Raw genomic sequence first — 27,797 nt, forward strand, 5'->3', positions numbered from 1 at the left:
GTGTTTACCTCCGCACAAAACTTCTCTGATTCAGAGCAAATAAATCCGTCCACCGCCGCGATTTCACTCTTATTGTCCGCTCACATGTCTCTGCTCACTGTAACACCACTGGGACTTTCACATACCGACAGATTTTATACATTTTAGGAGACGAAACGTGAAGACAGACTGCGAGTTGCACAAAGTGACTGTGTGTTACGGAGGTTTGAAGCGTCCTGGAAGTAAATCAGCGAGTCCTCGGCGCCAAACACGGAGCCGAGTGCGAAGGGACGGGCGTTTTCTCCCCGAAACAACAACAGTTGTGATCTCAAACGTTTCTCTCGCTGAATTTTATCCCCAAAATGTGGAGGAGAAAACACAAAGTGTCGCCACACGAGAGCAGGACGGCGGAGCGGCGGCGCGGGTTGACTCTCCACGGTTCTCATGTGCTTTATAAGTCCCGCCTCCTGCTCTCAGCTCGGACACCTTCACACAGACACAGCACAGACTGACAGACATGGCAGAAGAAGCTCCAGCAGCCGCCCCGGCGAAAGCCCCGGCCAAGGCCCCGAAGAAGAAGTCGGCTCCCCGGCCCAAGAAGGATGGACCCACCCTCCCGAAGCTGATCATCAGCGCCGTGACCGAGTCCAAGGAGCGCAAGGGGCTGTCACTGGCGGGGCTGAAGAAGGTCCTGGCCGGCAAAGGCGTCGATGTGGCCAAGGCCAACAAGCGCATCAACACCGCCGTCACCAAGCTGGTGACCAAAGGCACCCTGGCCCAGACCTCCGGGACCGGCGCCTCCGGATCCTTCAAGCTCGCCAAGAAGGAGACCAAAGCCGCCAAACCCGTGAAGAAAGTGGTGAAGAAGAAGGCCCCCGTTAAAGCCAAGAAGCCCGCAGCCAAGAAAACCGCCGCCAAGAAAGCGACACCCAAGAAAGTGGCGCCCAAAAAGTCCCCGAAGAAGGCACCGGCCAAGAAAGCTGTCAAGAAGGCGCCAGTGAAGAAGAGTCCCAAGAAGGCTCCCGCCAAGAAGGTGGTGAAGAAGGCCGCTCCGAAGAAGAGTCCGGCAAAGAAAGCTCCGGCAAAGAAAGCAGCTCCCAAGAAGACCAAGAAGTAAAGCGGTTTAATCCTGCACTCAGTGCACCAACGGCTCTTTTAAGAGCCACCACAGCTTCTACTAAAGAGCAGCTCCTCCATCCTCTACTGCTTATACTGTATATACTTTATACAACTGGAGGTTGTTATTGTACATCTTTATTAAATATTAGATATTCAGGTACATTTACAGCTATCGGCTCAATATGGGGTTATAATTATTGTCCTGTTTTATATTTCAGTCATTCAGTGTCACAATAATGTTGATGAGAAGAATCTTCAGTCACTCTACAAATAACACAAAGTTAATTTATTTAAGTTTAATTATTAGTCTGTTGCACTCGTCCCAAATTAGTTTAAGGAATTCAGTTTTATAAATTTCTATTATAGAATATATTTTTGTTACGGTGCTTTTTTCGTGTTTTCTATTCGTGTTAATGTCTCAAGCGTTTCATAAAATACACATTTACTACACTTATAACATTATTATTATTTTTAAATGGTCAGAATTTAAATAAAATAAAACTAGTTTGTTGTTAACTTGCTCTACTTACATAATTTTGACTCTTTAACATTTTATTTATGTATTTCTATGTTTATAGTAGTTGTACGTTTATTACTTTTGTAGCTTTTTTAACATAATTTAGCTGAAAAGTTATTTTCAGGGGCGGATCTAGAGGAGTTGGGTCGGGGGGCCACTGCCCTAAAATGTCTGGACACCCCAGTTTGGTGTCAGTTTGAAGACATCTAACATCACCAATAGGTCATTAAATGTGTTAATGGATGTTTTATTGATCTCTGAAGAAATAAAATTGATTTCTAGTTAAAACTTTATTTAGGTTGTTTTTTTTTCAAGCAAATATAACTGATTAATATTTCTGCTCCTTACAGTCAATATATCTTCCTCTGAATGTTATTTTACAGACCTCAATTATTTTATTGTTACAATAAAAAGCATCATTATTGTGATGTTGATGATGTTTGTATATGTATGAATAAATCTGTTTATAATGAAAATCTTAATGACATTTTAATCATTCAATTATTTGGGCCCATTGTGGATTATTTCCACTTTAAAATAAACTTTATTGAAGTTTTACAAGACAACTTTACAACATTAAAGTGCAACCAGTGCCAAAAGTGCATTAATGTATATATAATATAATTATGTGAATTCATAATGATTATTTTCACCCTTTCTCTAATTGATCATTTATTGGTGAAAGTACTCAGATATCACTTCACACTGCTGAATAGTTTATAATGTATAATGATGATTTAATATTTATTATATTTAGTTTGTAAAGTCTCAAAGTATCAAACTGTCGTTAAATATAGTAAAATAAACAAGTACAATGTTTCTGTCTGAAAATGAAGTAATTGTATCAGCACAATACTTAATTAATAATTAATAATTCAATAAATAGTTCAGAGTAATAATGTAATAGATTACTATATATATCTACACACAGTGTGGTTCAGGATGTTTAACATTAATGGATATAAACAGTCTCTATGAAACCGGTTCAACCAGACAACCGTTGGTGTCTCTCTTGTTCAACAGCCTGTCGCTGATTGGTTAGTTTGATTTTTTTCTGCCAATAGTCGATGAGCTAGAACGCGCGCGCAACTGTGGCTGGACCAATCAGCGCCGACCTCGCTGCGGCAGTTCCTTCATAAAGCCGCTGTTCGCAGTGAGAATTCATTCTTTCGCTGTGAACTCAGAGAAGACTAATAATCAACAATGGCCAGAACCAAGCAGACCGCCCGTAAGTCCACCGGAGGAAAGGCTCCCAGGAAGCAGCTGGCGACCAAGGCTGCCCGTAAGAGCGCCCCCGCCACCGGCGGAGTGAAGAAGCCCCATCGTTACAGGCCCGGTACCGTGGCTCTGAGGGAGATCCGCCGCTACCAGAAGTCCACCGAGCTGCTGATCCGCAAGCTGCCCTTCCAGCGCCTGGTGAGGGAGATCGCTCAGGACTTCAAGACCGACCTGCGCTTCCAGAGCTCCGCCGTCATGGCTCTGCAGGAGGCCAGCGAGGCTTACCTGGTGGGTCTGTTCGAGGACACCAACCTGTGCGCCATCCACGCCAAGAGGGTGACCATCATGCCCAAAGACATCCAGCTGGCCCGCCGTATCCGCGGAGAGAGGGCTTAAACTGACCTGAGACCCGATAACCAACAACACAACGGCTCTTTTAAGAGCCACATACATCCGATAAGAGAGCAAAGTTTCCGTCAGTTCATACAGCTGCTTCTTTTATTAATAATCAATATTCTCTATTTATGCACAATAAGGCTTTTATATCATATTAGTTAAGATTTACTGAGTTGTACATGTTTGCATTCTAATTAACTTCCTACTGTCTCTACTAATGTCCATATGGAAAGCAATAGTATATTAATGTATACTACATAGTGGTGGTTCACTGACCTAATAGCTTTTATATGTATTCCTTTACATTAGTTTCAACATTATATTACTTACCCACCAATACATGTATATTTCTGTTTAATAGCTTCATTGAGAGTGACTACTCATACATAGAACTACAGTCTGTGTTGGGCTCTGCATCCCCATGCACCATATAACTTTAACTTGACATCTATCACTCTGTCATCCAGGTATGTTGTGAACAGTATGGCCTTTTCTTTTTATCTGCGTGTATCAAGTGTGATACTGTGTGGGATATCGTATATGTATCAATATGTTGATGTCCTGAGCACACTGAAGCAAATCCATAGCAACTTGCACTGAGTTGTATGGCAAAGTATTGAATCCTTACTGTTGCAATACAAAAGTGGGAAAGTAATACAGGGTTAGAGTTAAGAAATAAAATAAAGGCTAACCTAAAATAAATCAATTAGCCAAATGTAAGCACATACAGATAACATAAGTAGAAAAAAAGAAAGCGAGTAATTAAATGCAAGAAAGACTGCAGTTAAATGCAGTTTAGCAGCATAAATTGCAGATAAAATTATACAATTATCTATATTCAAATCCAACATAAGTATTATTGAACCGTTTCTGCATTTTTGTTCCTATAAATCATGGTGATGCTATTTTTAGTTACATGCTAGTCTACTTAAAGACTAAGTCCATTTTAGCAAATTTTATATTCAAACTGTTTCTTTACTTTCCTGACTTTATACACTGTTAAGTTATCCCAGCTACCTGTTTCTGTAAACAATGTTAATGTGTTCCTTTATTTACAGACTGCAACAGCTCCTAGTTAGAGCAAGGGAGGATAAAGGACAAATCCTGCCTCCATCTGCACAGTTCACTGTGTTATAAGTTTCTCATTGTAGGTTTATTGTTTACTGTTGGAAACATACACAAGGATTACTCAGGATAAATAAAGTATATATATATATATATATATAGTGGCTGTTATTCATATCATTGATAACTTCTCAGTAATAGTCACTGATAATCAAGAGGAACTGTCTCGTTAGTTAGGAGTGTGTGGCTCTTAAAAGAGCCGTTGTGTTGTGTTCAAGTCGGATCCGGGTATTTACTTCTTGGCGACCTTCTCGGTCTTCTTGGGCAGCAGGACGGCCTGGATGTTGGGCAGGACGCCTCCCTGAGCGATGGTGACTCCACCGAGCAGTTTGTTCAGCTCCTCGTCGTTGCGGACGGCCAGCTGCAGATGGCGGGGGATGATTCTGGTCTTCTTGTTGTCACGGGCGGCGTTTCCGGCCAACTCCAGGATCTCAGCGGTGAGGTACTCCAGCACGGCGGCCAGGTACACCGGAGCTCCGGCACCGACACGCTGAGCGTAGTTTCCCTTCCTCAGCAGCCTGTGGACACGGCCGACGGGGAACTGGAGTCCGGCACGGGATGATCGGCTCTTTGCCTTTGCTCTGGCCTTTCCGGCTCCGGTCTTTCCACGTCCAGACATTTTCAGGTTATTTCTCGAGTCAGAGTCGAAAGGAGAATGTTTCTCAGAGAGCGGAACCCAACTTTATACCGAGCAGCGAGCGAGCGTTACTCTGATCGGCCAATCAGAAACGAGCTCGTTCTAGCTTCCTGTCATTAGAACGCTTCCGTTTGGCGCCATTCGGCCTTTTCACAATAAAACAAGACCGCTCAAACTGGACTATTCTTCAATTTAACCGCCAGAATGTTTAGAAGAGAAAGACTCATTGTGGATGAGTTAGACAAAGAAAGACATCAGTCACACATTCCCAAATATAATATACACTATAAACATATACCAGATATGTGTCTAAAATATATTAGATTTAATAGGATTTAATAAAAGTATTAAATTATATTATAGTATTAGTATTATAGTATTTAATAAAAGATTTAATAAAAGTAATCATATTACTTAAAATGCAATAGGCTACTAAACAATACTTATATCACCTAAAAACGTATTTTCTTGATATGAAAATAAATGAGAGTGAAGCTTTTTTTGTCTCATATAGCCTGAATTTAATTTAATGTAGATCATGAACTAAATAGTTTAACTGCTTCTGATCGTGCCTATATTTTGAAGGTTAAACACAAACCCCATGTTAATCTGTTGATGAACGGTGCTTTAGTTTCCCTCCATAAATGTAATCAGACATCTGTTCACCTCAAAAACAAGTTATATTTGTATGTATTTATATATTAATTGAATATCTCCTCCTCAGTTCTTAGTACATTTCTTCAGATCATTCAGATGTAGAAGAAATGTGTTTATATGGACACTAATCTCTCAAACGTTTGTCTTTGTGAATATAGAAAGTGGTAAAAACATTGAATTCAGTTTATTCCCCTAAAATCAGCACAACCTGCCATCCAGTGATGTTTCTAAATAAAATCAAATATACAGTAAAACTCGAGAAATATGTTTATAATTGTAGGAAGAAACACAGCAAACGTATACAAAACCATCCAATTTATTCAGAAAACAGAAGAAAGTGACTACAGGAAGAAACCTTACAACACATAAAACACATATCAGGTAAAATGATGAAGAAAAACACAAACACTTTATTATCTGCTCTACATTAGTATTATAGTGACGTGTTGGTCAGGAACCAGTCAGCTCCCTATTTCTGTTCTTTATAAGTTACATGAATAATTATTACCCTATAACATTAAATATAATCCAGAACTCCAGACTATAAGTGATGTAGTTACTAACGTACAAAGTATAAAATGTCCAATACACAAATGTAATAGTGGTTTATGTTTACATTAATTGTTTTATATACAGGAAGGTTGGTTTAACTAGATACATTTAATATGTGAACAAACACTGATAAACTAATATATTTATAATAATCAATATATACACTCACAATGGTATAGGTGAGGATCATAAGTATTGGGATATTAATCATCTAAAATTGTAGCATTACCTAGGTGCCTATTAAATGACAACTAAGGAAATCCTTAGTAAATCATTTTAAATTGTTCAGATGAGCTGTTTAAATATTAAATGTTTCTGATGTCAGTGATTGTAACAGGAGGATCAGAGCTCTCAGTAGAAGCAGTGGGTGGTCCTGAAAAGGACCGTTGTTGTTGTTGAGTAAACAGCTGTTTACTTGGAGCTGGTGTATTTGGTCACAGCCTTGGTGCCCTCGGACACGGCGTGCTTGGCCAGCTCCCCGGGCAGCAGCAGGCGGACGGCGGTCTGGATCTCCCTGGAGGTGATGGTGGAGCGCTTGTTGTAGTGAGCCAGACGGGAGGCCTCACCGGCGATACGCTCGAAGATGTCGCTCACGAAGGAGTTCATGATGCCCATGGCCTTGGAGGAGATCCCGGTGTCGGGGTGGACCTGCTTCAGGACTTTGTACACGTAGATGGCGTAGCTCTCCTTCCTGGTCCTTCTCCTCTTCTTGCCGCTCTTGGTTGCCTTGGAGACGGCTTTCTTGGAGCCCTTCTTCGGTGCTTTGGGTGGTTCAGGCATGTTGATTCCGGATTGGATGTCCTTGATCAGATGAAGTCGGTACCGGCGGACGGCTCTCTTTGTATGTTCATGATGCAAATCTCACTGCGCTGTTCCTCGCACGGGATTGGCTGAGTGGTTACCCTACACACTGCGCATGCGCCAAGAAACCGCCTGAACAGATCATTCACAGCCATTAAAGTTCAGACAGAAACAGAAAATACTAATAAAATACATAATGTGAATATGTGTGAACTGCTCTGTGCTGCAGGTCGCTCCTGTAACACTGATTCAACAGATTAAACCACTAAATATACAGTTAATAAACACACAGTGATCAATATCACCTGAAGGATGTTTATCAGCTGTTGTCCCAATATTACATTAGTCTTTATCACAGTCCCCGAATATCCTGGAAATAATCTACATATTCCTGGAAATGTTTCATTGTATTTTAGTCTTTTGTCTAATACTCGACTGTTGGACGACACAAAGTATGTTTAACTGATTTGAAGCTGAATGGAAATCATTTTAAAAGCTCCTTTTTATTTCAGTCTTTTCACAGCAATGAGTGAAACGGACGGGCAGCGATCTTTTCTGCGTCTAAATGAACATTAATGAGACACTTCATCATTTAAAAGTGATTCGTTAAAATAAGAATCAACTATATATAAATAACACCATTTAAAATCAGGTTTACAAAGTGCTTTTAATGGTAAAACATCAGGAATCAAACACTAAGAACCATCAGTAACAATATAAAAATAAAACAACACAATCACAGTGAATAAAAGGTGAGATAGAAAGATCACAGGAAGCAATATTGTTATAAAAGTGTTGTTTTAATGAAGTGAATTTTCCTTCCTGATCTCCTCTGATTAAAACTCTGGTTTTGGGAACCTGAACGCAGCATTTGAGGACCTCGGGGTCACATAAGAGGTCGGAGATAGGAGGACGAGAACCACGATCAACACTAAAGAGAATAAATCAGTTTATAATATTTTTATTATAAAATGTATAAAGATTTTAACCCTGTTTAACCCAAATATAGAAAACCCCAGAAGAAAAAAATGATTTTACCTTTCAGATGTTGTTGTAGGAGGCCTTTGATGCAGAAATTAAAGTGTGTGTGTTTTTATTTTTAAGTGTTTATAAGATGTACATGTACCAGAGACAGGATTTGATGGGGAACTTATATTTGGCTTTCCCCTTGAAAGGAATCATCATGCTCTTCTGGTACCAACTGCAGGCATTTCTCTCTGAATGAATCAAACCATGGTCTGAGTTTCCATAGTTTGTCTTTCTTTTCCATCTCAGATACTGTCATGTTGTTTACAAAATGTAATGACGTCAACAGGGGAGTACCGTGTCTCTGTCTCCCAATACATACGGGTTCCAGCCATTTGTACCCGGCCCATCTTCAGGTACATGCCAAACATTTTTTCAGTTTTCAGTTTCCTTCGCAGTGGTGTTTACAGATGTTCCATGTGTCTGAAAGCTGTACTCATTTGTGTTTTGTGTCAGAGCCTCAATCATGTCTTCGGACACAAACTTCTGGAATTATTCCAATAGTGTGTCAAGGGAAATGTCATCTCCTGTAATATCCAGACAGTTTTCTTTGTCCACTTGTTGACAGACATCTTCATCTGAGTCTTTATCAGTCTCATCAGTGTTATCGAGATCCATCTCAACTTCACTCTCTCCAGTTTTGGTAATATCAATCCCATCCTGTACACTGTATCGCGGCTCTGTCCTTGCTGGTGGCATTCTGAAAATAAAATATTAATTAATTAACATGTATAAATATGCTTTTTAGTAGTACATAACCTGAAGGAATAGATAGGGTGGTGGACCAACTGCTCAGGGTAGAAATGTTTTCCAGGCAGATAATACTGTCTGCTTATTGTAAGTCGCTTTGGATAAAAGCGTCTGCTAAATGGCCTACATGTAAATGTAAATGTAAATTAGTCTATGCTCTCTACTTATCATGCTAAATGAAACATGCATCCCAACCACCAGCCATATAGTCGCACAATACTGCCTTGACATAACAATTCGGCTTGCCATGTTCTCTAATTATCATACTAAAAGGAAAACATGCATACCCCCACTTCCATCCACACCCCACATTCAGGAACATTTTCACCTTTCCCAGAACTGAATTGTCTGTTGATATCCTCTTTGTGGACAAAGTCATGGAAATTTAGGTCAGTCTGATCAAATTAACTACATTTTTTAGAGATAAAACTTTTAAATCTGTCAAATTTGACCAGAACACAACACAAGGGTAGAATGAATACTGTCCATGTATAAAAAAAATACTCTGTTTCCGGCAGTGGTGTAGTGGAGGGAATACAACCTGTTTGTGCCCACTGCAACAAGCCTAGCCTACTACCACACTCACCCAAATATATAACAAAAATTTGATGAGTCTATTCCACAATAACTACATATGCAATGCTCTAGACATTGTAATAACATTTTACTTACTTGAATCTGATGAATACAGTCCAATAAAACAAAGAGATATTGTTTGAAGGAAACCTTGTGAGGTTGTGTGAGTTCATGGCCATAAGGAGGGACTAAACAAATGTACCACCCAATAGCATTGTGAGACTGAACAATACGTTGGGTCCTATTGTTCAGTCTCACAATGCTATTATGTACCACTATGGAAATGTGGTAAAAAAATAAGTTAAAATATAACAGATTGTTTTTTAGGATGGATAAAGTTAACGCTGTAATTTTACAACAAGGGGTGTTACAGGGACGTGTAGAAAAGAGGCTCCACCCAGTGAACTACGCGCTGCCTGTCCTCTGCTACGTCCGCAGTCAGGCTGTAAATAGTGACGGTCGAGCAGCATCCACTCATTCACCGTTGACCAACCAACAATAAGAAAATGTCTGGCCGCGGAAAAGGAGGCAAGGGACTCGGTAAAGGAGGCGCCAAGCGTCACCGTAAAGTTCTCCGTGATAACATCCAGGGAATCACCAAACCCGCCATCCGCCGTCTGGCTCGCCGTGGCGGTGTGAAGCGTATCTCCGGTCTGATCTACGAGGAGACCCGCGGTGTGCTCAAGGTGTTCCTGGAGAACGTGATCCGTGATGCCGTCACCTACACCGAGCACGCCAAGAGGAAGACCGTCACCGCCATGGACGTGGTGTACGCTCTGAAGAGGCAGGGCCGCACCCTGTACGGCTTCGGCGGTTAAAGCTCATCCAGACCCGCTGATAACGAACCAAAGGCTCTTTTAAGAGCCACACACTTTATCTGCAGAGCTCACAGTCCCTGATCACTTTTTTATTTTAGTTCTCAGAAATTTTATATATTCATATGTGTGGTCATGAGATCAGTTTTACTTGTCTTATCAGCATGGAGCGTTAGAACTCCAGTTTCCTTCAATATGAATCTCTCTATTCATACACTAGAACTAAACTGGCAACAATGTATCATAATGTAAAATTGTTTTCACTGAGCATATATAACATAATCTTGAGGGGGGGAAAAATACATTTTACATTTACTTGCGAGTTTCATAAATGGATTTCATCAAGGCTTTATAGTCCTATATATAATTCATATTGTGGTATTGAATTAAGTTAGTTTTTGCTCCTTACATTTTTTAAATGTATTTATAATAAATGGCTCCATGTAGGATAGGCATTGTGGTTTTTGTGTTCTTTAAGTAGAACATAATACATTTGCATTATTGTATTAATTTTTGCATACTATATACTTATACTAGTTTTAACAAAAGACTAATTCATTGATAAAATGGTGACTTGATCAAAGCATGTCTATAAAGAGATACAGCATTTTAATTTTGTGTATGAAAAATTAAACCTGATAGTGATTGATACACACGGATAATCACATTTCAGCATTAATAATAAGAAAATGTTTGTAAACTTAAAGCAGAACTTGTTACTTTGGTTAAGGATGCATAATAGAGGCAGGATGGTCCATTAACTGATCAAAGCAGCAAGAACAGAATAAAATTGTTCAGTCTTTAGAATCAGAATCTGGTTTATTATTATCATAGGAGGAATTTGCCTTGGTGCATAAGAATCACAAAAAATCAAATACTAAAGATATAAATATTCCTGTCCTTCTTAATGAGGCCGGCTATATGTAAACAAATAAACAAATGCAATGTTTAAACTCAACATCCCCTTTATCTGATATTAAAATATCTCCGTGGACAGAATTCACTCATATGTTAACCTATATTGTTTTAAAGACAACCTCAAAGTACGTGTTCCTATCGAACTGAAGCACAGGAGATCAATAAACTGATCACTGGTTTATTTTCATGGTTACAAATGTTTTTGTAATTGTCCTGAAACGACTGTCGGCTGTTTCTCCTGCTGATTCAGTGATATTTTATATAGTGAATATATATATATATATATATATATTCACTATATAAAATATCACTTTTTTTTTCTCACTTGTGGTGCTGAGTCACGTGACGTGTGGTCATTGGCTGCACACCTCAGAGGGTAAGACAGGTGTCAGAGGTCAGGTCACGTCAAGGGACAGACAGGTTATGTTTTGATATATCTTGCACACTGCTGGCGAGATGAAACGGCCGTCAAAGCCCTCGAGTGAGCAGTACCGAAAGAGAAGAAAAGAGGAGGAGGAGGAGGAGGAGAAGGAGGAGAAGTCCCAATATAAAAATAACATTACGTCATCTTTTTTAAATCCCGTTTTGTGTGAAGACGTTTCATTTGTATTAGCTTGCTAGCTAAGTTGAAATAAAGCAACGCTAGCTTAGAACTAGAACGGCCAAGAAGTTCATTTGGACCGTTTTCAAATTTATATGTGCAATAACTTTGTTGAATGAAAAAAATGCAATACTGCTGTTACCTGACTTTAACTAAAAGTGTCTGTATTTTAATTTAGAATAATTTTATATAAATATAAATTATACAAATGTGATCGTGTATTGAAGCAGCATGTTGCTGACGTGGAAACACGAGTTAACTGTACATCCTACTTAGGAAAAAATATTCAAAATGAACTTACTGATTGCACTCGTGGAAAGCTCCTGGAAGTTATAGTCAAAGAAATTCAATAAAATAAATACTTCTCAATCATTTTGGATTGCACCCCTGATTTGAGCCATGAAGAGCAACTGTCGGTCATCATTTGACTTGTTGCAGTTGAGGACACCCACAAATAAAAGAACATTTTATGTGGTTCCTTGAGGCAGAAGAGTCCACTGGAGAAAACCTTTCAACCCTCATCCCAAGGAGACTCAAAGAGCTCAGCATCCCATTTGAAGACTGCAGAGGGCAGTCTTATGACAATGGTGCCAATATGAAAGGGAAGAAGAAAGGTGTCGAAGCCAGACTCCTTGAAAAACATCTTAGAGCTTTATTTGTGCCATGCGGAGCACACATAGTGAATCTGGTAGTAGCTGATGCAGCAAAAAGCTCTGCAGATGCCACCAGCTACTTTGGCTACCTGCAGAAGCTTTTCACACTATTTTCTGTCTCCACACAGAGATGGTCCATCTTAAAAAAATATGTGACCACAACCCTGAAATCCTGGTCAGATACTAGATGGGAGAGTCGTATCAACAGTGTAGAGGCTGTGAGATACCAGGCTGCAGAAGTCAGGCCACAGATCCAGCCTTAAAAATCGAGGCACAATCTTTGGCCGAAGAGGTTGGATCTTACCGCTTCTCAATCTGTACTGTGGTATGGCATGACATCCTGACCAAAATTCAGCATGTCAGCAAACTATTACAATCAGAGACAATGCAGATGGATGTTGCAGTCAACCTTCTGAGGAAAACTGAAGCCTCTTTTATCAGCTACAGTTCGCCTAGGGCACCAAATGGTCTAGAGCCATATTATATATATATATATATATATATATATATAAGCACTGAGGTGACACATGATGTATAAAGTAAGAACCTGTGGACTTGCTGTTAGAGTTGTTGTGTAACAAAGAGACACAACAGCATCTTTTAATGGACAGAGAGCAGGATGGACTAAATAAATTAAACTAAAATATAATCATTTTTTTCCATAATAATAATAATAATAATAATAATAAGTGATTATGTTTGTATGTTTTAAACTGGGGGGGGGGGGACTTTCAGTATTAGCGTCTTTATTTATGCTTGAATGATAAACAAGCCTCCAGTCACTAGTTGTCAGATGGAGATGTTTCTGACAGGAGTGAAAAGAAAAACAGAGGAGGCGTCAGAGGCAAGAAGAGCAAGTGACGGTAACCGGCATAAACCTAATGAGAGCAGGAAATACGACGAAGCCTAGATAGCCTTTGGGTTTACCGTGAATACGGTCAGACACGAGGAAAGACTTGTTTGTGTTTTATGTCTAAAAACTCTGGCAGCATGAAACCAGACTAATGGAGACCTTACACCCCAGTTATGTCAATAATTTGAATTCAATTCAATTTTATTTGTATAGCTCCAATTCATAACAGAGGTTATCTCAGGACACTTTTCAAATAGAGCAGATCTAGACCGAACTCTTTATAACATTATTTACAGAGACCCAACAGTACCACCATGGGCAAGACCTTGGAGACAAGGGCAAGGAAAAACTGCCTGTTAAAAGGCAGAAACCTAGGACAGATCCTCCGGCTCTAGGTGGGTGGTCGTCTGTCTCGACCAATTGGGGAGGGAGAGAGAGAGATGCACAGCCACAACAGTAACATCTACACTAATAGTAGTGACTGATGATGATGAACATGACAACAGCAACAATGGAGCGGTATCTATCGGTGAGAGCAGCGCTGACGGTGTTGGTATTTTCTTTAAAACTCATGATGTTGAGATAATCAGGAGAAGAGACATTATTCCAGGTAGACTGCTGATGTTGGATTGTTTTTATCAGGGTGAAATATAGCTTATATTAATGTTTACAGTGCTTCAGAAAGAACTAAGAAGTGTCGGTTGTTCAGAAAACTCTCAGAATTAACTTTGGTTGGTTTTAATATTATTTTATGTGGATATTTTAATACAGTAACTGAAGAAAATGACTGAGTCAGCAGCACAGTGTTTAAACTGAGCTCTGAGGGGAAACTTTTAAAGGAAATGTGTGAAGAATCAAACTGATATGTAGAGCTGTTAACCCCTTAGGAACTGAATTTACTAGGTTTGATTCAAAAACCAAAACTCGTATTGATAGAATATACGTATCCTCCAACTTTAATGTAACTCACTATGGAACTGTGTTAAATTATTTTTTCCGACCATCTTCTAGTTAAAACCTCTTTGTCATCTGGAGCCTCAGCCAATAGAGGTTTCTGGAAACTTAATACACACAACTTAAAAGACTCAGACTTGATAACTCCCAGGCTGGCATCATAGTCAGGACGGGGAGGAAGTAGAGGGCGAGGGAAGCAGTCGGGCAGGCTGAGCCACAGGGCTTGGTAGCGTTCCAACCTAGCGACAAGGCCCTGAGCAAAGACAGGCACCGACTGGTCCAAGAGGAGGTGAAGGCTGGTGTGGAGGAACTGCGCGCTAGCCAGATGGTGGGGATGCGACAGCAAGGCGCATGGACGAGATGGGAACAGGCAGTGGACCGCAACATCTCCTGGTCCAAGCTTTGGCAAGCTGAGCCTTACCGGATCAAGTTCCTGATTGCGTCCGTCTATGACATCTTACCCAGCCCATCCAACCTCTTCTGCTGGGGCAAGGTCAGCACACCATCATGTCCCTTGTGCCTCAGAAGAGGAACACTAGAGCATATCCTCAGCTGTTGCCCAAAAGCCCTGGGAGAAGGACGCTACACTTGGCGCAATGACCAGGTGCTGAAGGCGATAGCAGAAGCCATCTTCACCAGCATCACCCAGAACAAGCCTCTCCAACCAGCAAGGCAGGCGATTGCTTTCGCCCGAGCAGGGGAGAAGCCTAAGCCCCATCCAAGGGGGGCAGTGGGACTCCTTGGAACTGCGCCGGACTGGCAGATGAAGACCGACCTGGGGAAGCAGCTCAGATTCCCAGAGCACATTGTGGAAACCACCCTGAGACCTGACATAGTTCTGTTCTCAGATTCAACAAAACAGGTGGTTCTTCTGGAGCTGACCGTCCCCTGGGAGGAGCGTATGGAAGAGGCCAATGAGAGGAAGCGTGACAAGTACGCCGACTTAGTGGAGGAGTGCCGCAGACGGGGGTGGAGTAAAAATAGGAAAAGAGAAACAATAAGATATTTATGTGCTAACTCTTATCAGAAAATAGAAATTGATAGTGAGGATGTAAATAGATTTTTAAAGAAGATTCCTTCATACAGCCCATTGACCTTTAATTCACTTATAGGTGAAATAAGAGGGGACGAAGTGCTGCAGGCCATTAAACAGCTTAACGTTGTAAAAGTCCTGGTCCTGATGGTCTGCCCACAGAGTTCTATCAGCTGGTAAGATGTATGTATTTAAAATCTAATGTGTGTGTAAATCTAAATGTTTTTTTTTTATCTGAGTATTTTAATGTGGAGAGAGGAGTGAAACAGGAGTTTGGTCTAGACCTGCTCTATTTGAAAAGTGTCCTGAGATAACTTCTGTTATGGATTGGCGCTATACAAATAAAATTGAATTGAATTGAATTGAATTGAAAATTGAATTGAAACAGCGTTGTCTTCTGAGAGCAGCTCTTTATATTTTAGCAATCAGTCCCCTAATCAAACACATCCATAATGACAGTCTTTTATCTGGGACATATATCGATCAGGATCATAAAGTCACTGCTGTGGCTTATGCCAATGATATCACTGTAATTATAAAGAATCAGACTGAAATGGATGTTTTAAATAATCATATAATCTCATACGAAAACGCATCTGGTGCTAAACTAAATCACGACAAAGTGAAGGAGTTTGGATAGGAGAGGAGAGAGACGGACAAAACAGTAATATTGAAATCAAACAGGAAATCCAAATACTCGGTCTGAAAATCTGCAACAAAGACGGTAGTGACAGAAACTGGGAAAATAAACTGTATCAAATCAAAGAAGAAGTAAAGAAATGGGAAAATAAAAATACAAATTATAAATCAAGAATAAACATCGTCAAAACCTTTATCCTATCCAAACTCCTTTTCCTTGCCACCATATTTCCTCCAAATAACAAAACAATAATCCATCTAAATAAACAATGTGTGAACCTGGTCTGGGGAACTACTAGAGATGTCACGAAAAGAGATTTGTTATTAGTAAAGAGTAAGGGGGGTTAGGGGCAAAAGAGCTTGGGGACAAATTAAAAATATCTTTTGTCAAGAACGTATTTTTAGCTTTTAGTAGGAATGCTGTTTGGTTAGGGGACTTTTAAATGTGGAAGAAAAGAAAAGGAAAGAAAAGGACTGGCCCAGATTATTATTTAATTTATGGAGATTTTATTAACCAATATCAACATGTGAACATAGATTGGGGAGGGCTAACAAACAAAATGATTTTTAAAACAATTAATGATTTTAAATACGGAGGTTTTATTGTTTAAAATATTCCTTACCTCTGGGCCTTCATTTACAGTTAGATTCTTATAAAGTGTATAAAACCTGTCAGAGAGCATTAGAGATGTTCGGTGGCTGATATCTGTGGGGAGACTTCTTGTCAGGGCTGTTGTGTCTTGGAGTTGCTACGTAAAGTCAAAGAAAGGTCCAATGACTGGATGCAACGATGATGAGACACAACAGCACCTTTTAATCGATTGTTTTAGAACTCGGGAAGTCTGGGACTCCTTGAAAGACTTTGGAATAAACTACAAACCATGTTGGAATTCAGTGATATACGGAATCATGATCGGACACAATAAACCACCAGACCAAACTGATTTACTCCAACTCATCATAAGCATTGTCTCTTTTAAACTCTGGAAATCAAGAACTGCCATGACCATTTACCAGACTTGTATCGACAGTAAGACAGTCACTAAACAAATACTCGCTGAATTCAGGAGGAGGAAAAACCTGGACACACAAACTTTCTCCTCCCTTGGAACATTTGGGATCTTTAAATCAGCACCTATACTAATGCACTTTATAAATGTTTTGCACTTTACAAAGATTTTATTGAAGTCTATAACTATAATAAAGTAGATTAAAAAGGAAAGCATCCGCTCATTGGACAGAAACATCGTATCTCTGTGAGACGGTACAGATCCCAGTTTAACATTGAGCAAGAGTTAACAGTAGCAATATCAAGTTTGAAGCCCAGATTTGAAAAGATGTGCAGTGAAAAAAGGTCTGACAGCAGCCACTAAATACACAAGCAGACTCTTCTCCTGCCAAATATTTGCACAATGTCTGTTCTCACAGTTTGTTCTAGGAGATTTACTGTGCATCTGGCAAACTGTATTGAAGTTGAATGTGTTCATATAAAACAGACCAATGCTGTGAAATAAGTTTGAAAGAATTGTTAATTGTGTTTTATAAAAGAAGCTCAAACTGATGTAGCTGACAGTTTCAAATATTTCACGGTTCAAGGCTTTTTTTTATTGTCTTCTGGATAGACAATATGTTCGGGGAAAGTAAATGTTATTCACTTCTCATCCCTTCTGATAAGCTAATATATAAATATTATTGTTGCAAATTTTGCACAAAAAAACAAATGTTAAAAAAGTCATATAGCTTGTTGAAAAGGAATAAGCTGATGAAGCTGACAATGTGTACAATTTGAAAAAGTTTTGAATGTTGCTGTGTACAGTGTAAAAATGCACATCTTCCAGAGGCGGTCAACCTGAAGAATGAGCGACAGGCTGTTCTGGGAAAACTCGAGTGCTGTGTATGCAAGCAACGTGTTCCTGTGCTTACGAGCAGATTGCGACGGTTACGCAGCCTTTCGCACATAAGTGTGAAAAAATTATATTTGGATATGTTAAATGTTTCTTGCATTTTTTTTTCCCATAGCCATGTTCAGAAATTGAAATGAACAGTTTTAGATGGAACAATGTGGCAATGCGAAGTGTTTTAAATGTTTTATACCTTAAAACAGACAAATAATATATATTTGAACTGTGATGATAATAAATGGAAAAACACTGCTGTGTTCAGGTTGGAAATAAAGAGTTTTGCATTTTATTACACAATGGGAGACTTTATTGTGTTCTATGGAAATTCAGACCGAGTGTCCCCTTAAAAACTACATCATGTCAAAAGATGATGCTTAGTTTTTATACTTATCAGGTCCCATTATGGCAAAGAAAAATTAAAAATGCATACCAAAAAAGAGCTTGGGTCTTAATTGTGTATAACCACTATTTTATTATTGTATTATTGTTGTCAGTATTTGTTTTGTCAGATTATATTTTTTGATTGTGATTAAAATGCAAAATACTTTGTAAATTATATATATGAAGTTAGTATAGGAATTATATACTATTGGAAGTAGTAGGAAGTTTCAAATGTATTACTGTATCAAAACATTAAATATCAATATTAATGTTATTATTATTAAATATCAGTCTATTATAAGTCAAAGATCAGCACACTCAAACTTTCTTAATGGCATTATAAATATAAGAATATTTTTTATAATTCAATATCACAACATGAATTCACATGTTAGTATATTATATAGTCAGGACTATAAGCTCTTAAAATGAAGTGAACATAATTTATACTATTGTCTCATAACATATCATTCCCTTTCAACCAAAGCCTGTTTTAAGATTAAGCAAGAATATATATAGTGGTATGCAAAACCTAGTGGAACATTCACAATGAATGCAGATTAGACAATATCCAAGTTAGACGTGATTTCAAATTATAATCAATTATTCAAACGCCGATATCCCACCAATGATTTGTAAGTTGGAAACTAGTCTAGTTAATACAAAACAGTTTCTAGTTTAGTTTCCCCTGTAAGGACTCACGAGTAAAGGAGTAGCAACTAATAGATCAGTGTAATGTAACGACAAGTTAGTTCTACACTGATTCTACAAAACCTCTCAGCCCGGGGCCTAACATTAGGTTAAGGCGGCCCTGGTTACAGAGCTCAGGAAGTCTGGGACGGATTGAAGGAGTTTGGACTGAACTATGATCCTGTCGGAATCATTGACAGAAACAATAATCTGATCACGGTGAACTATTACAACTTATAATAATCATCGTTTGTTTTAAACTGTGGAAAACAAGATCTGCTATGATCATATATCAGAATATTATAGACAGTAAGACTGTAACTAAACAAATAATCACTGAACTCTGGAGGAGGAAAACCCTGGACTAATGTCACTGCTCCTATTGAACAATGTGGATTTATAATACAGAACTTTATAGACATTTAACTCCCTCAGACTCTCTGACTGTATACACTTTATAAATGTTCAGTAAATGCTTATATGATGTGTAATATATGTGTATAATTTAATAAAGTTGATTAAAAAGTTTTTAAAAAAAGCATTCATGGTAGTATTTCTCTTAACAACAAACACTTGTTAATCATAATGGTTCTTTAAATAGTTTTTTAAATTAAGATTAGTCTGATAAAATATGAGTTACAGTGTTTGAATATATTATGCATATACGTTTTTCTTTATTAGTTTAAGCAGCAACACTTTATCCGTCATCAAACTCAACATTTAGTCTAATTTGTTTCAAATACTGAAATAACAACATAGAATAAAATATTAAACATAATAATAAAGTTGGTAACCTGCATAAACTGAGACAGGAGGTAATAATATGTTGATATTTTATTAATTGAAAATAAAAAGGAAACACTGCATTTATAATTGTCCTTTGGCTTTAAGTTATTATGGATTTAATTATAGTTTAAAAGTCTAAAATCAGGTTTGTTGAGAAGGTTTTTAGTTGACACAGATTTAATCCACAGCAGCCTCCTCGGTGTGATCTGCTTCTATTGTTCTATTGTTGTGTTCAAACTGTCGACTGATTGTCTGATTTATTCTCTTTAGTGTTGATCGTGGTTCTCGTCCTCCTTCACTGTACGACACCCAGGTCTTCCTCAGCTCCGACCCCGATAACTTTAATGGATGTGTTCACTCGTCGACTGTCTCAAGGACGTAAACTGACGATACAACTGATATAAAAACAGCATCAAGGACTTTAACAGGTATCAGAAAACAAGAGCACACAGCACTGATGTTAGTGTGAGAGTGGATTTAAAGTTTAATTATCACTTTTAAGAACTGGAATGAGTTACAGTTTATCTCCGACCTCTTATGTGACCCCGAGGTCCTCAAATGCTGCGTTCAGGTTCCCAAAACCAGAGTTATAATCAGAGGAGATCAGGAAGGAAAATTCACTTCATTAAAACAACACTTTTATAACAATATTACTTCCTGTGATCTTTCTATCTCACCTTTTATTCACTATGATTGTGTTGTTTTATTTTTATATTGTTACTGATGGTTCTTAATGTTTGATTCCTGATGTTTTACCATTAAAAGCACTTTGTAAACCTGATTTTAAAAGGTGTTATTTATATATAGTTGATCCTTATTTTAATGAATCACTTTTAAATGATCAAGTGTCTCATTAATGTTCATTTAGACGCAGAAAAGATCGCTGCCCGTCCGTTTCACTCATTGCTGTGAAAAGACTGAAATAAAAAGGAGCTTTTAAAATGATTTCCATTCAGCTTCAAATCAGTTAAACATACTTTGTATCGTCCAACAGTCGAGTATTAAACAAAAGACTAAAATACAATGAAACATTTCCAGGAATATGTAGATTATTTCCAGGATATTCGGGGACTGTGATAAAGACTAATGTAATATTGGGACAACAGCTGATAAACATCCTTCAGGTGATATTGATCACTGTGTGTTTATTAACTGTATATTTAGTGGTTTAATCTGTTGAATCAGTGTTACAGGAGCGACCTGCAGCACAGAGCAGTTCACACATATTCACATTATGTATTTTATTAGTATTTTCTGTTTCTGTCTGAACTTTAATGGCTGTGAATGATCTGTTCAGGCGGTTTCTTGGCGCATGCGCAGTGTGTAGGGTAACCACTCAGCCAATCCCGTGCGAGGAACAGCGCAGTGAGATTTGCATCATGAACATACAAAGAGAGCCGTCCGCCGGTACCGACTTCATCTGATCAAGGACATCCAATCCGGAATCAACATGCCTGAACCACCCAAAGCACCGAAGAAGGGCTCCAAGAAAGCCGTCTCCAAGGCAACCAAGAGCGGCAAGAAGAGGAGAAGGACAAGGAAGGAGAGCTACGCCATCTACGTGTACAAAGTCCTGAAGCAGGTCCACCCCGACACTGGGATCTCCTCCAAGGCCATGGGCATCATGAACTCCTTCGTGAGCGACATCTTCGAGCGTATCGCCGGTGAGGCCTCCCGTCTGGCTCACTACAACAAGCGCTCCACCATCACCTCCAGGGAGATCCAGACCGCCGTCCGCCTGCTGCTGCCCGGGGAGCTGGCCAAGCACGCCGTGTCCGAGGGCACCAAGGCTGTGACCAAATACACCAGCTCCAAGTAAACAGCTGTTTACTCAACAACAACAACAACGGTCCTTTTCAGGACCACCCACTGCTTCTACTGAGAGCTCTGATCCTCCTGTTACAATCACTGACATCAGAAACATTTAATATTTAAACAGCTCATCTGAACAATTTAAAATGATTTACTAAGTAAACCAAGGATTTCCTTAGTTGTCATTTAATAGGCACCTAGGTAATGCTACAATTTTAGATGATTAATATCCCAATACTTATGATCCTCACCTATACCATTGTGAGTGTATATATTGATTATTATAAATATATCAGTTTATCAGTATTTGTTCACATATTAAATGTATCTAGTTAAACCAACCTTCCTGTATATAAAACAATTAATGTAAACATAAACCACTATTACATTTGTGTATTGGACATTTTATACTTTGTACGTTAGTAACTACATCACTTATAGTCTGGAGTTCTGGATTATATTTAATGTTATAGGGTAATAATTATTCATGTAACTTATAAAGAACAGAAATAGGGAGCTGACTGGTTCCTGACCAACACGTCACTATAATACTAATGTAGAGCAGATAATAAAGTGTTTGTTTTTCTTCATCATTTTACCTGATATGTGTTTTATGTGTTGTAAGGTTTCTTCCTGTAGTCACTTTCTTCTGTTTTCTGAATAAATTGGATGGATTTGTATACGTTTGCTGTTTCTTTCTACAATTATAAACATATTTCTCGAGTTTTACTGTATATTTGATTTTGATTTTATTTAGAAACATCACTGGATGGCAGGTTGTGCTGATTTTAGGGGAATAAACTGAATTCAATGTTTTTACCACTTTCTATATTCACAAAGACAAACGTTTGAGAGATTAGTTTCCATATGAACACATTTCTTCTACATCTGAATGATCTGAAGAAATGTACTAAGAACTGAGGAGGAGATATTCAATTAATATATAAATACATACAAATATAACTTGTTTTTGAGGTGAACAGATGTCTGATTACATTTTTGGAGGGAAACTAAAGCACCGTTCATCAACAGATTAACATGGGGTTTGTGTTTAACCTTCAAAATAAAGGCACGATCAGAAGCAGTTAAACTATTTAGTTCATTATCTACATTAAATTAAATTCAGGCTATATGAGACAAAAAAGCTTCACTCTCATTCATTTTCATATCAAGAAAATACGTTTTTAGGTGATATAAGTATTGTTTAGTAGCCTATTGCATTTTAAGTAATATGATTACTTTTATTAAATCTTTTATTAAATACTATAATACTAATACTATAATATAATTTAATACTTTTATTAAATCCTATTAAATCTAATATATTTTAGACACATATCTGGTATATGTATATAGTGTATATTATATTTGGGAATGTGTGACTGATGTCTTTCTTTGTCTAACTCATCCACAATGAGTCTTTCTCTTATAAACATTCTGGCGGTTAAATTGAAGAATAGTCCAGTTTGAGCGGTCTTGTTTTATTGTGAAAAGGCCGAATGGCGCCAAACGGAAGCGTTCTAATGACAGGAAGCTAGAACGAGCTCGTTTCTGATTGGCCGATCAGAGTAACGCTCGCTCGCTGCTCGGTATAAAGTTGGGTTCCGCTCTCTGAGAAACATTCTCCTTTCGACTCTGACTCGAGAAATAACCTGAAAATGTCTGGACGTGGAAAGACCGGAGCCGGAAAGGCCAGAGCAAAGGCAAAGAGCCGTTCATCCCGTGCCGGACTCCAGTTCCCCGTCGGCCGTGTCCACAGGCTGCTGAGGAAGGGAAACTACGCTCAGCGTGTCGGTGCCGGAGCTCCGGTGTACCTGGCCGCCGTGCTGGAGTACCTCACCGCGGAGATCCTGGAGTTGGCCGGAAACGCCGCCCGTGACAACAAGAAGACCAGAATCATCCCCCGCCATCTGCAGCTGGCCGTCCGCAACGACGAGGAGCTGAACAAACTGCTCGGTGGAGTCACCATCGCCCAGGGAGGCGTCCTGCCCAACATCCAGGCCGTCCTGCTGCCCAAGAAGACCGAGAAGGTCGCCAAGAAGTAAATACCCGGATCCGACTTGAACACAACACAACGGCTCTTTTAAGAGCCACACACTCCTAACTAACGAGACAGTTCCTCTTGATTATCAGTGACTATTACTGAGAAGTTATCAATGATATTAATAACAGCCACTATATATATAAATACTTTATTTATCCTGAGTATCCCTTATGTGTGTTTCCAGCAGTAAACAATAAACCTACAATGAGAAACTCATAACACAGTGAACTGCAGATGGAGGTCTGCCACTGAACACACTGTCTGTAAATAAGGAACAAATTAACATTGTTTACAGAAACTGGTAGCTGGGAGAACTATTAACAGTGTATAACAACATAAGTGTCAGGAAGCTTTAAAGAAACAAAGTTTGAATATAGAATTTGCCAAAATGAACTTAGTTACTGAGTCTTTAAGTAGACTAGCATGTAACTAATAATAGCATCATGATTTATAGGAACAAAGATGGTGCAAAGAAATAAAGTACTTCTTAAATTATATGTAAATACATGAAGATATTTTTAAACTGCAGGTTCTAAAATAAAATGCAGGAACGGTTCAATAATACTTATGTTGGATTTGAGTATAGATAATTTTATCTGCAATTTATGCTGCTAAACTGCATATTTTTGCATATTGTGTATACCTGCATTTAACTGCAATCTTTGTTACATTTAGTTACTAGTTTTCTTTTTTTCTACTTATGTTACCTGTATGTGCTTGCATTTAGTTAATTGTTTTTGTTGGCCTTTATTTTATTATTTCTACTCCAACCCTGTATTACTTTCCCACTTTTGTATTGCAACTGTTTGAAACAGTAAGGATTCAATACTTTGCCATACAACTCAGTGCAAGTTGCTAGGGATTTGCTTCAGTGTGCTCAGGACATCAACATATATGGTATCCCACACAGGATCACACTTGATACACGCAGATCACACAAAAAAAAAAAAAAAAAAAAACCTGTTCACAACATACCTGGATGACAGTGATAGATGTCAAGTTAAAGTGATATGGTGCATAGGGATGCAGAGCGCAACCACAGACTTTAGTTCTATGTATGAGTAGTCACTCTCAATGAAGCTATTAAACAGAAATATACATGTATTGGTGGGTAAGTAATATAATGTTGAAACTAATGTAAAGGAACACATATAAAAGCTATTAGGTCAGTGAACCACCACTATGTAGTATACATTAATATAATACATTTGATACTATTGCTTTCCATATGGACATTAGTAGAGACAGTAGGAAGTTAAATATTAGAATTTATTAATGTACAACTCAGTAAATCTAACTAATAGGATATAAAAGCCTTATTGTGCATAAATAGAGAATATTGATTATTAATAAAACAAGCAGCTGTATGTACTGACGGAAACTTTGCTCTCTTATCGGATGTATGTGGCTCTTAAAAGAGCCGTTGTGTTGTTGGTTATCGGGTCTCAGGTCAGTTTAAGCCCTCTCTCCGCGGATACGGCGGGCCAGCTGGATGTCTTTGGGCATGATGGTCACCCTCTTGGCGTGGATGGCGCACAGGTTGGTGTCCTCGAACAGGCCCACCAGGTAAGCCTCGCTGGCCTCCTGCAGAGCCATGACGGCGGAGCTCTGGAAGCGCAGGTCGGTCTTGAAGTCCTGGGCGATCTCCCTCACCAGGCGCTGGAAGGGCAGCTTGCGGATCAGCAGCTCGGTGGACTTCTGGTAGCGGCGGATCTCCCTCAGAGCCACGGTACCGGGCCTGTAACGATGGGGCTTCTTCACTCCGCCGGTGGCGGGGGCGCTCTTACGGGCAGCCTTGGTCGCCAGCTGCTTCCTGGGAGCCTTTCCTCCGGTGGACTTACGGGCGGTCTGCTTGGTTCTGGCCATTGTTGATTATTAGTCTTCTCTGAGTTCACAGCGAAAGAATGAATTCTCACTGCGAACAGCGGCTTTATGAAGGAACTGCCGCAGCGAGGTCGGCGCTGATTGGTCCAGCCACAGTTGCGCGCGCGTTCTAGCTCATGGACTATTGGCAGAAAAAAATCAAACTAACCAATCAGCGACAGGCTGTTGAACAAGAGAGACACCAACGGTTGTCTGCTTGAACCGGTTTCATAGAGACTGTTTATATCCATTAATGTTAAACATCCTGAACCACACTCTGTGTGTAGATATATATAGTTATCTATTACATTATTACTCTGAACTATTTATTGAATTATTAATTATTAATTAATTATTGTGCTGATACAATTACTTCATTTTCAGACAGAAACATTGTACTTGTTTATTTTACTATATTTCTCTGACAGTTTGATACTTTGAGACTTTACAAACTAAATATAATAAATATTAAATCATCATTATACATTATAAACTATTCCGCAGTGTGAAGTGATATCTGAGTACTTTCACCAATAAATGATCAATTAGAGAAAGGGTGAAAATAATCATTATGAATTCATATAATTATATTATATATACATTAATGCACTTTTGGCACTGGTTGCACTTTAATGTTGTAAAGTTGTCTTGTAAAACTTCAATAAAGTTTATTTTAAAGTGGAAATAATCCACAATGGGCCCAAATAATTGAATGATTAAAATTTCATTAAGATTTTCATTATAAACAGATTTATTCATACATATACAAACATCATCAACATCACAATAATGATGCTTTTTATTGTAACAATAAAATAATTGAGGTCTGTAAAATAACATTCAGAGGAAGATATATTGACTGTAAGGAGCAGAAATATTAATCAGTTATATTTGCTTGAAAAAAACAACCTAAATAAAGTTTTAACTAGAAATCAATTTTATTTCTTCAGAGATCAATAAAACTGCCATTAACACATTTAATGACCTATTGGTGATGTTAGATGTCTTCAAACTGACACCAAACTGGGGTGTCCAGACATTTTAGGGCAGTGGCCCCCCGATCCAACTCCTCTAGATCCGCCCCTGAAAATAACTTTTCAGATAAATTATGTTAAAAAAGCTACAAAAGTAATAAACGTACAACTACTATAAACATAGAAATACATAAATAAAATGTTAAAGAATCTCAAAATTATATAAGTACAGCAAGTAAACAACAAACTGTAGTTTTATTTTATTTAATTCTGACCATTTAAAAATAATAATAATAATGTTATAAGTGTAGTAAATGTGTATTTTATGAAACGCTTGAGACATTAACACGAATAGAAAACATGAAAAAAGCACCGTAACAAAAATATATTCTATAATAGAAATGTATAAAACTAAATTCCTTAAACTAATTTGGGACGAGTGCAACAGACAAATAATTAAACTTAAATAAATTAACTTTGTGTTATTTGTAGAGTGACTGAAGATTCTTCTCATCAACATTATTGTGACACTGAATGACTGAAATATAAAACAGGACAATAATTATAACCCCATATTGAGCCGATAGCTGTAAATGTAACTGAATATCTAATATTTAATAAAGATGTACAATAACAACCTCCAGTTGTATAAAGTATATACAGTATAAGCAGTAGAGGATGGAGGAGCTGCTCTTTAGTAGAAGCTGTGGTGGCTCTTAAAAGAGCCGTTGGTGCACTGAGTGCAGGATTAAACCGCTTTACTTCTTGGTCTTCTTGGGAGCTGCTTTCTTTGCCGGAGCTTTCTTTGCCGGACTCTTCTTCGGAGCGGCCTTCTTCACCACCTTCTTGGCGGGAGCCTTCTTGGGACTCTTCTTCACTGGCGCCTTCTTGACAGCTTTCTTGGCCGGTGCCTTCTTCGGGGACTTTTTGGGCGCCACTTTCTTGGGTGTCGCTTTCTTGGCGGCGGTTTTCTTGGCTGCGGGCTTCTTGGCTTTAACGGGGGCCTTCTTCTTCACCACTTTCTTCACGGGTTTGGCGGCTTTGGTCTCCTTCTTGGCGAGCTTGAAGGATCCGGAGGCGCCGGTCCCGGAGGTCTGGGCCAGGGTGCCTTTGGTCACCAGCTTGGTGACGGCGGTGTTGATGCGCTTGTTGGCCTTGGCCACATCGACGCCTTTGCCGGCCAGGACCTTCTTCAGCCCCGCCAGTGACAGCCCCTTGCGCTCCTTGGACTCGGTCACGGCGCTGATGATCAGCTTCGGGAGGGTGGGTCCATCCTTCTTGGGCCGGGGAGCCGACTTCTTCTTCGGGGCCTTGGCCGGGGCTTTCGCCGGGGCGGCTGCTGGAGCTTCTTCTGCCATGTCTGTCAGTCTGTGCTGTGTCTGTGTGAAGGTGTCCGAGCTGAGAGCAGGAGGCGGGACTTATAAAGCACATGAGAACCGTGGAGAGTCAACCCGCGCCGCCGCTCCGCCGTCCTGCTCTCGTGTGGCGACACTTTGTGTTTTCTCCTCCACATTTTGGGGATAAAAT

General features: G+C 39.1%; 9 protein-coding genes across 9 annotated transcripts; 5 read left to right on the forward strand and 4 right to left on the reverse strand.

The window, feature by feature from the left end:
- Positions 1 to 447: 447 nt before the first annotated feature.
- Positions 448 to 2,091, forward strand: LOC127360348 (histone H1-like). Its single transcript, XM_051394738.1, has one exon. It carries the CDS (start codon positions 497 to 499, stop codon positions 1,094 to 1,096), a length of 600 nt encoding a protein of 199 aa, XP_051250698.1. The 5' UTR covers positions 448 to 496; the 3' UTR covers positions 1,097 to 2,091.
- Positions 2,092 to 2,671: 580 nt separating this feature from the next.
- LOC127360337 (histone H3) lies at positions 2,672 to 3,353 on the forward strand. Its single transcript, XM_051394727.1, has one exon. It carries the CDS (start codon positions 2,819 to 2,821, stop codon positions 3,227 to 3,229), a length of 411 nt encoding a protein of 136 aa, XP_051250687.1. The 5' UTR covers positions 2,672 to 2,818; the 3' UTR covers positions 3,230 to 3,353.
- A 371-nt stretch (positions 3,354 to 3,724) lies between these two features.
- On the reverse strand, positions 3,725 to 5,009 carry LOC127360339 (histone H2A-like). Its single transcript, XM_051394729.1, has one exon. It carries the CDS (start codon positions 4,971 to 4,973, stop codon positions 4,587 to 4,589), a length of 387 nt encoding a protein of 128 aa, XP_051250689.1. The 5' UTR covers positions 4,974 to 5,009; the 3' UTR covers positions 3,725 to 4,586.
- A 939-nt stretch (positions 5,010 to 5,948) lies between these two features.
- On the reverse strand, positions 5,949 to 6,997 carry LOC127360342 (histone H2B 1/2-like). The gene has a single exon (XM_051394732.1). The coding sequence runs from the start codon at positions 6,978 to 6,980 to the stop codon at positions 6,612 to 6,614; it is 369 nt and encodes a 122-aa protein (XP_051250692.1). The 5' UTR covers positions 6,981 to 6,997; the 3' UTR covers positions 5,949 to 6,611.
- Positions 6,998 to 9,830: 2,833 nt separating this feature from the next.
- Positions 9,831 to 10,518, forward strand: LOC127360346 (histone H4). The gene has a single exon (XM_051394736.1). The coding sequence runs from the start codon at positions 9,860 to 9,862 to the stop codon at positions 10,169 to 10,171; it is 312 nt and encodes a 103-aa protein (XP_051250696.1). The 5' UTR covers positions 9,831 to 9,859; the 3' UTR covers positions 10,172 to 10,518.
- Positions 10,519 to 20,987: 10,469 nt separating this feature from the next.
- LOC127360343 (histone H2B 1/2-like) lies at positions 20,988 to 22,069 on the forward strand. Its single transcript, XM_051394733.1, has one exon. It carries the CDS (start codon positions 21,028 to 21,030, stop codon positions 21,394 to 21,396), a length of 369 nt encoding a protein of 122 aa, XP_051250693.1. The 5' UTR covers positions 20,988 to 21,027; the 3' UTR covers positions 21,397 to 22,069.
- A 915-nt stretch (positions 22,070 to 22,984) lies between these two features.
- LOC127360340 (histone H2A-like) lies at positions 22,985 to 24,904 on the forward strand. The gene has a single exon (XM_051394730.1). The coding sequence runs from the start codon at positions 23,048 to 23,050 to the stop codon at positions 23,432 to 23,434; it is 387 nt and encodes a 128-aa protein (XP_051250690.1). The 5' UTR covers positions 22,985 to 23,047; the 3' UTR covers positions 23,435 to 24,904.
- On the reverse strand, positions 24,820 to 25,322 carry LOC127360338 (histone H3). Its single transcript, XM_051394728.1, has one exon. It carries the CDS (start codon positions 25,297 to 25,299, stop codon positions 24,889 to 24,891), a length of 411 nt encoding a protein of 136 aa, XP_051250688.1. The 5' UTR covers positions 25,300 to 25,322; the 3' UTR covers positions 24,820 to 24,888.
- A 1,184-nt stretch (positions 25,323 to 26,506) lies between these two features.
- LOC127360347 (histone H1-like) lies at positions 26,507 to 27,673 on the reverse strand. Its single transcript, XM_051394737.1, has one exon. It carries the CDS (start codon positions 27,626 to 27,628, stop codon positions 27,029 to 27,031), a length of 600 nt encoding a protein of 199 aa, XP_051250697.1. The 5' UTR covers positions 27,629 to 27,673; the 3' UTR covers positions 26,507 to 27,028.
- Between the last annotated feature and the right edge of the window lie 124 nt (positions 27,674 to 27,797).

This window comes from Dicentrarchus labrax, unplaced genomic scaffold (assembly GCF_905237075.1).
Source record: "Dicentrarchus labrax unplaced genomic scaffold, dlabrax2021, whole genome shotgun sequence".
NCBI lineage: Eukaryota > Metazoa > Chordata > Actinopteri > Moronidae > Dicentrarchus > Dicentrarchus labrax.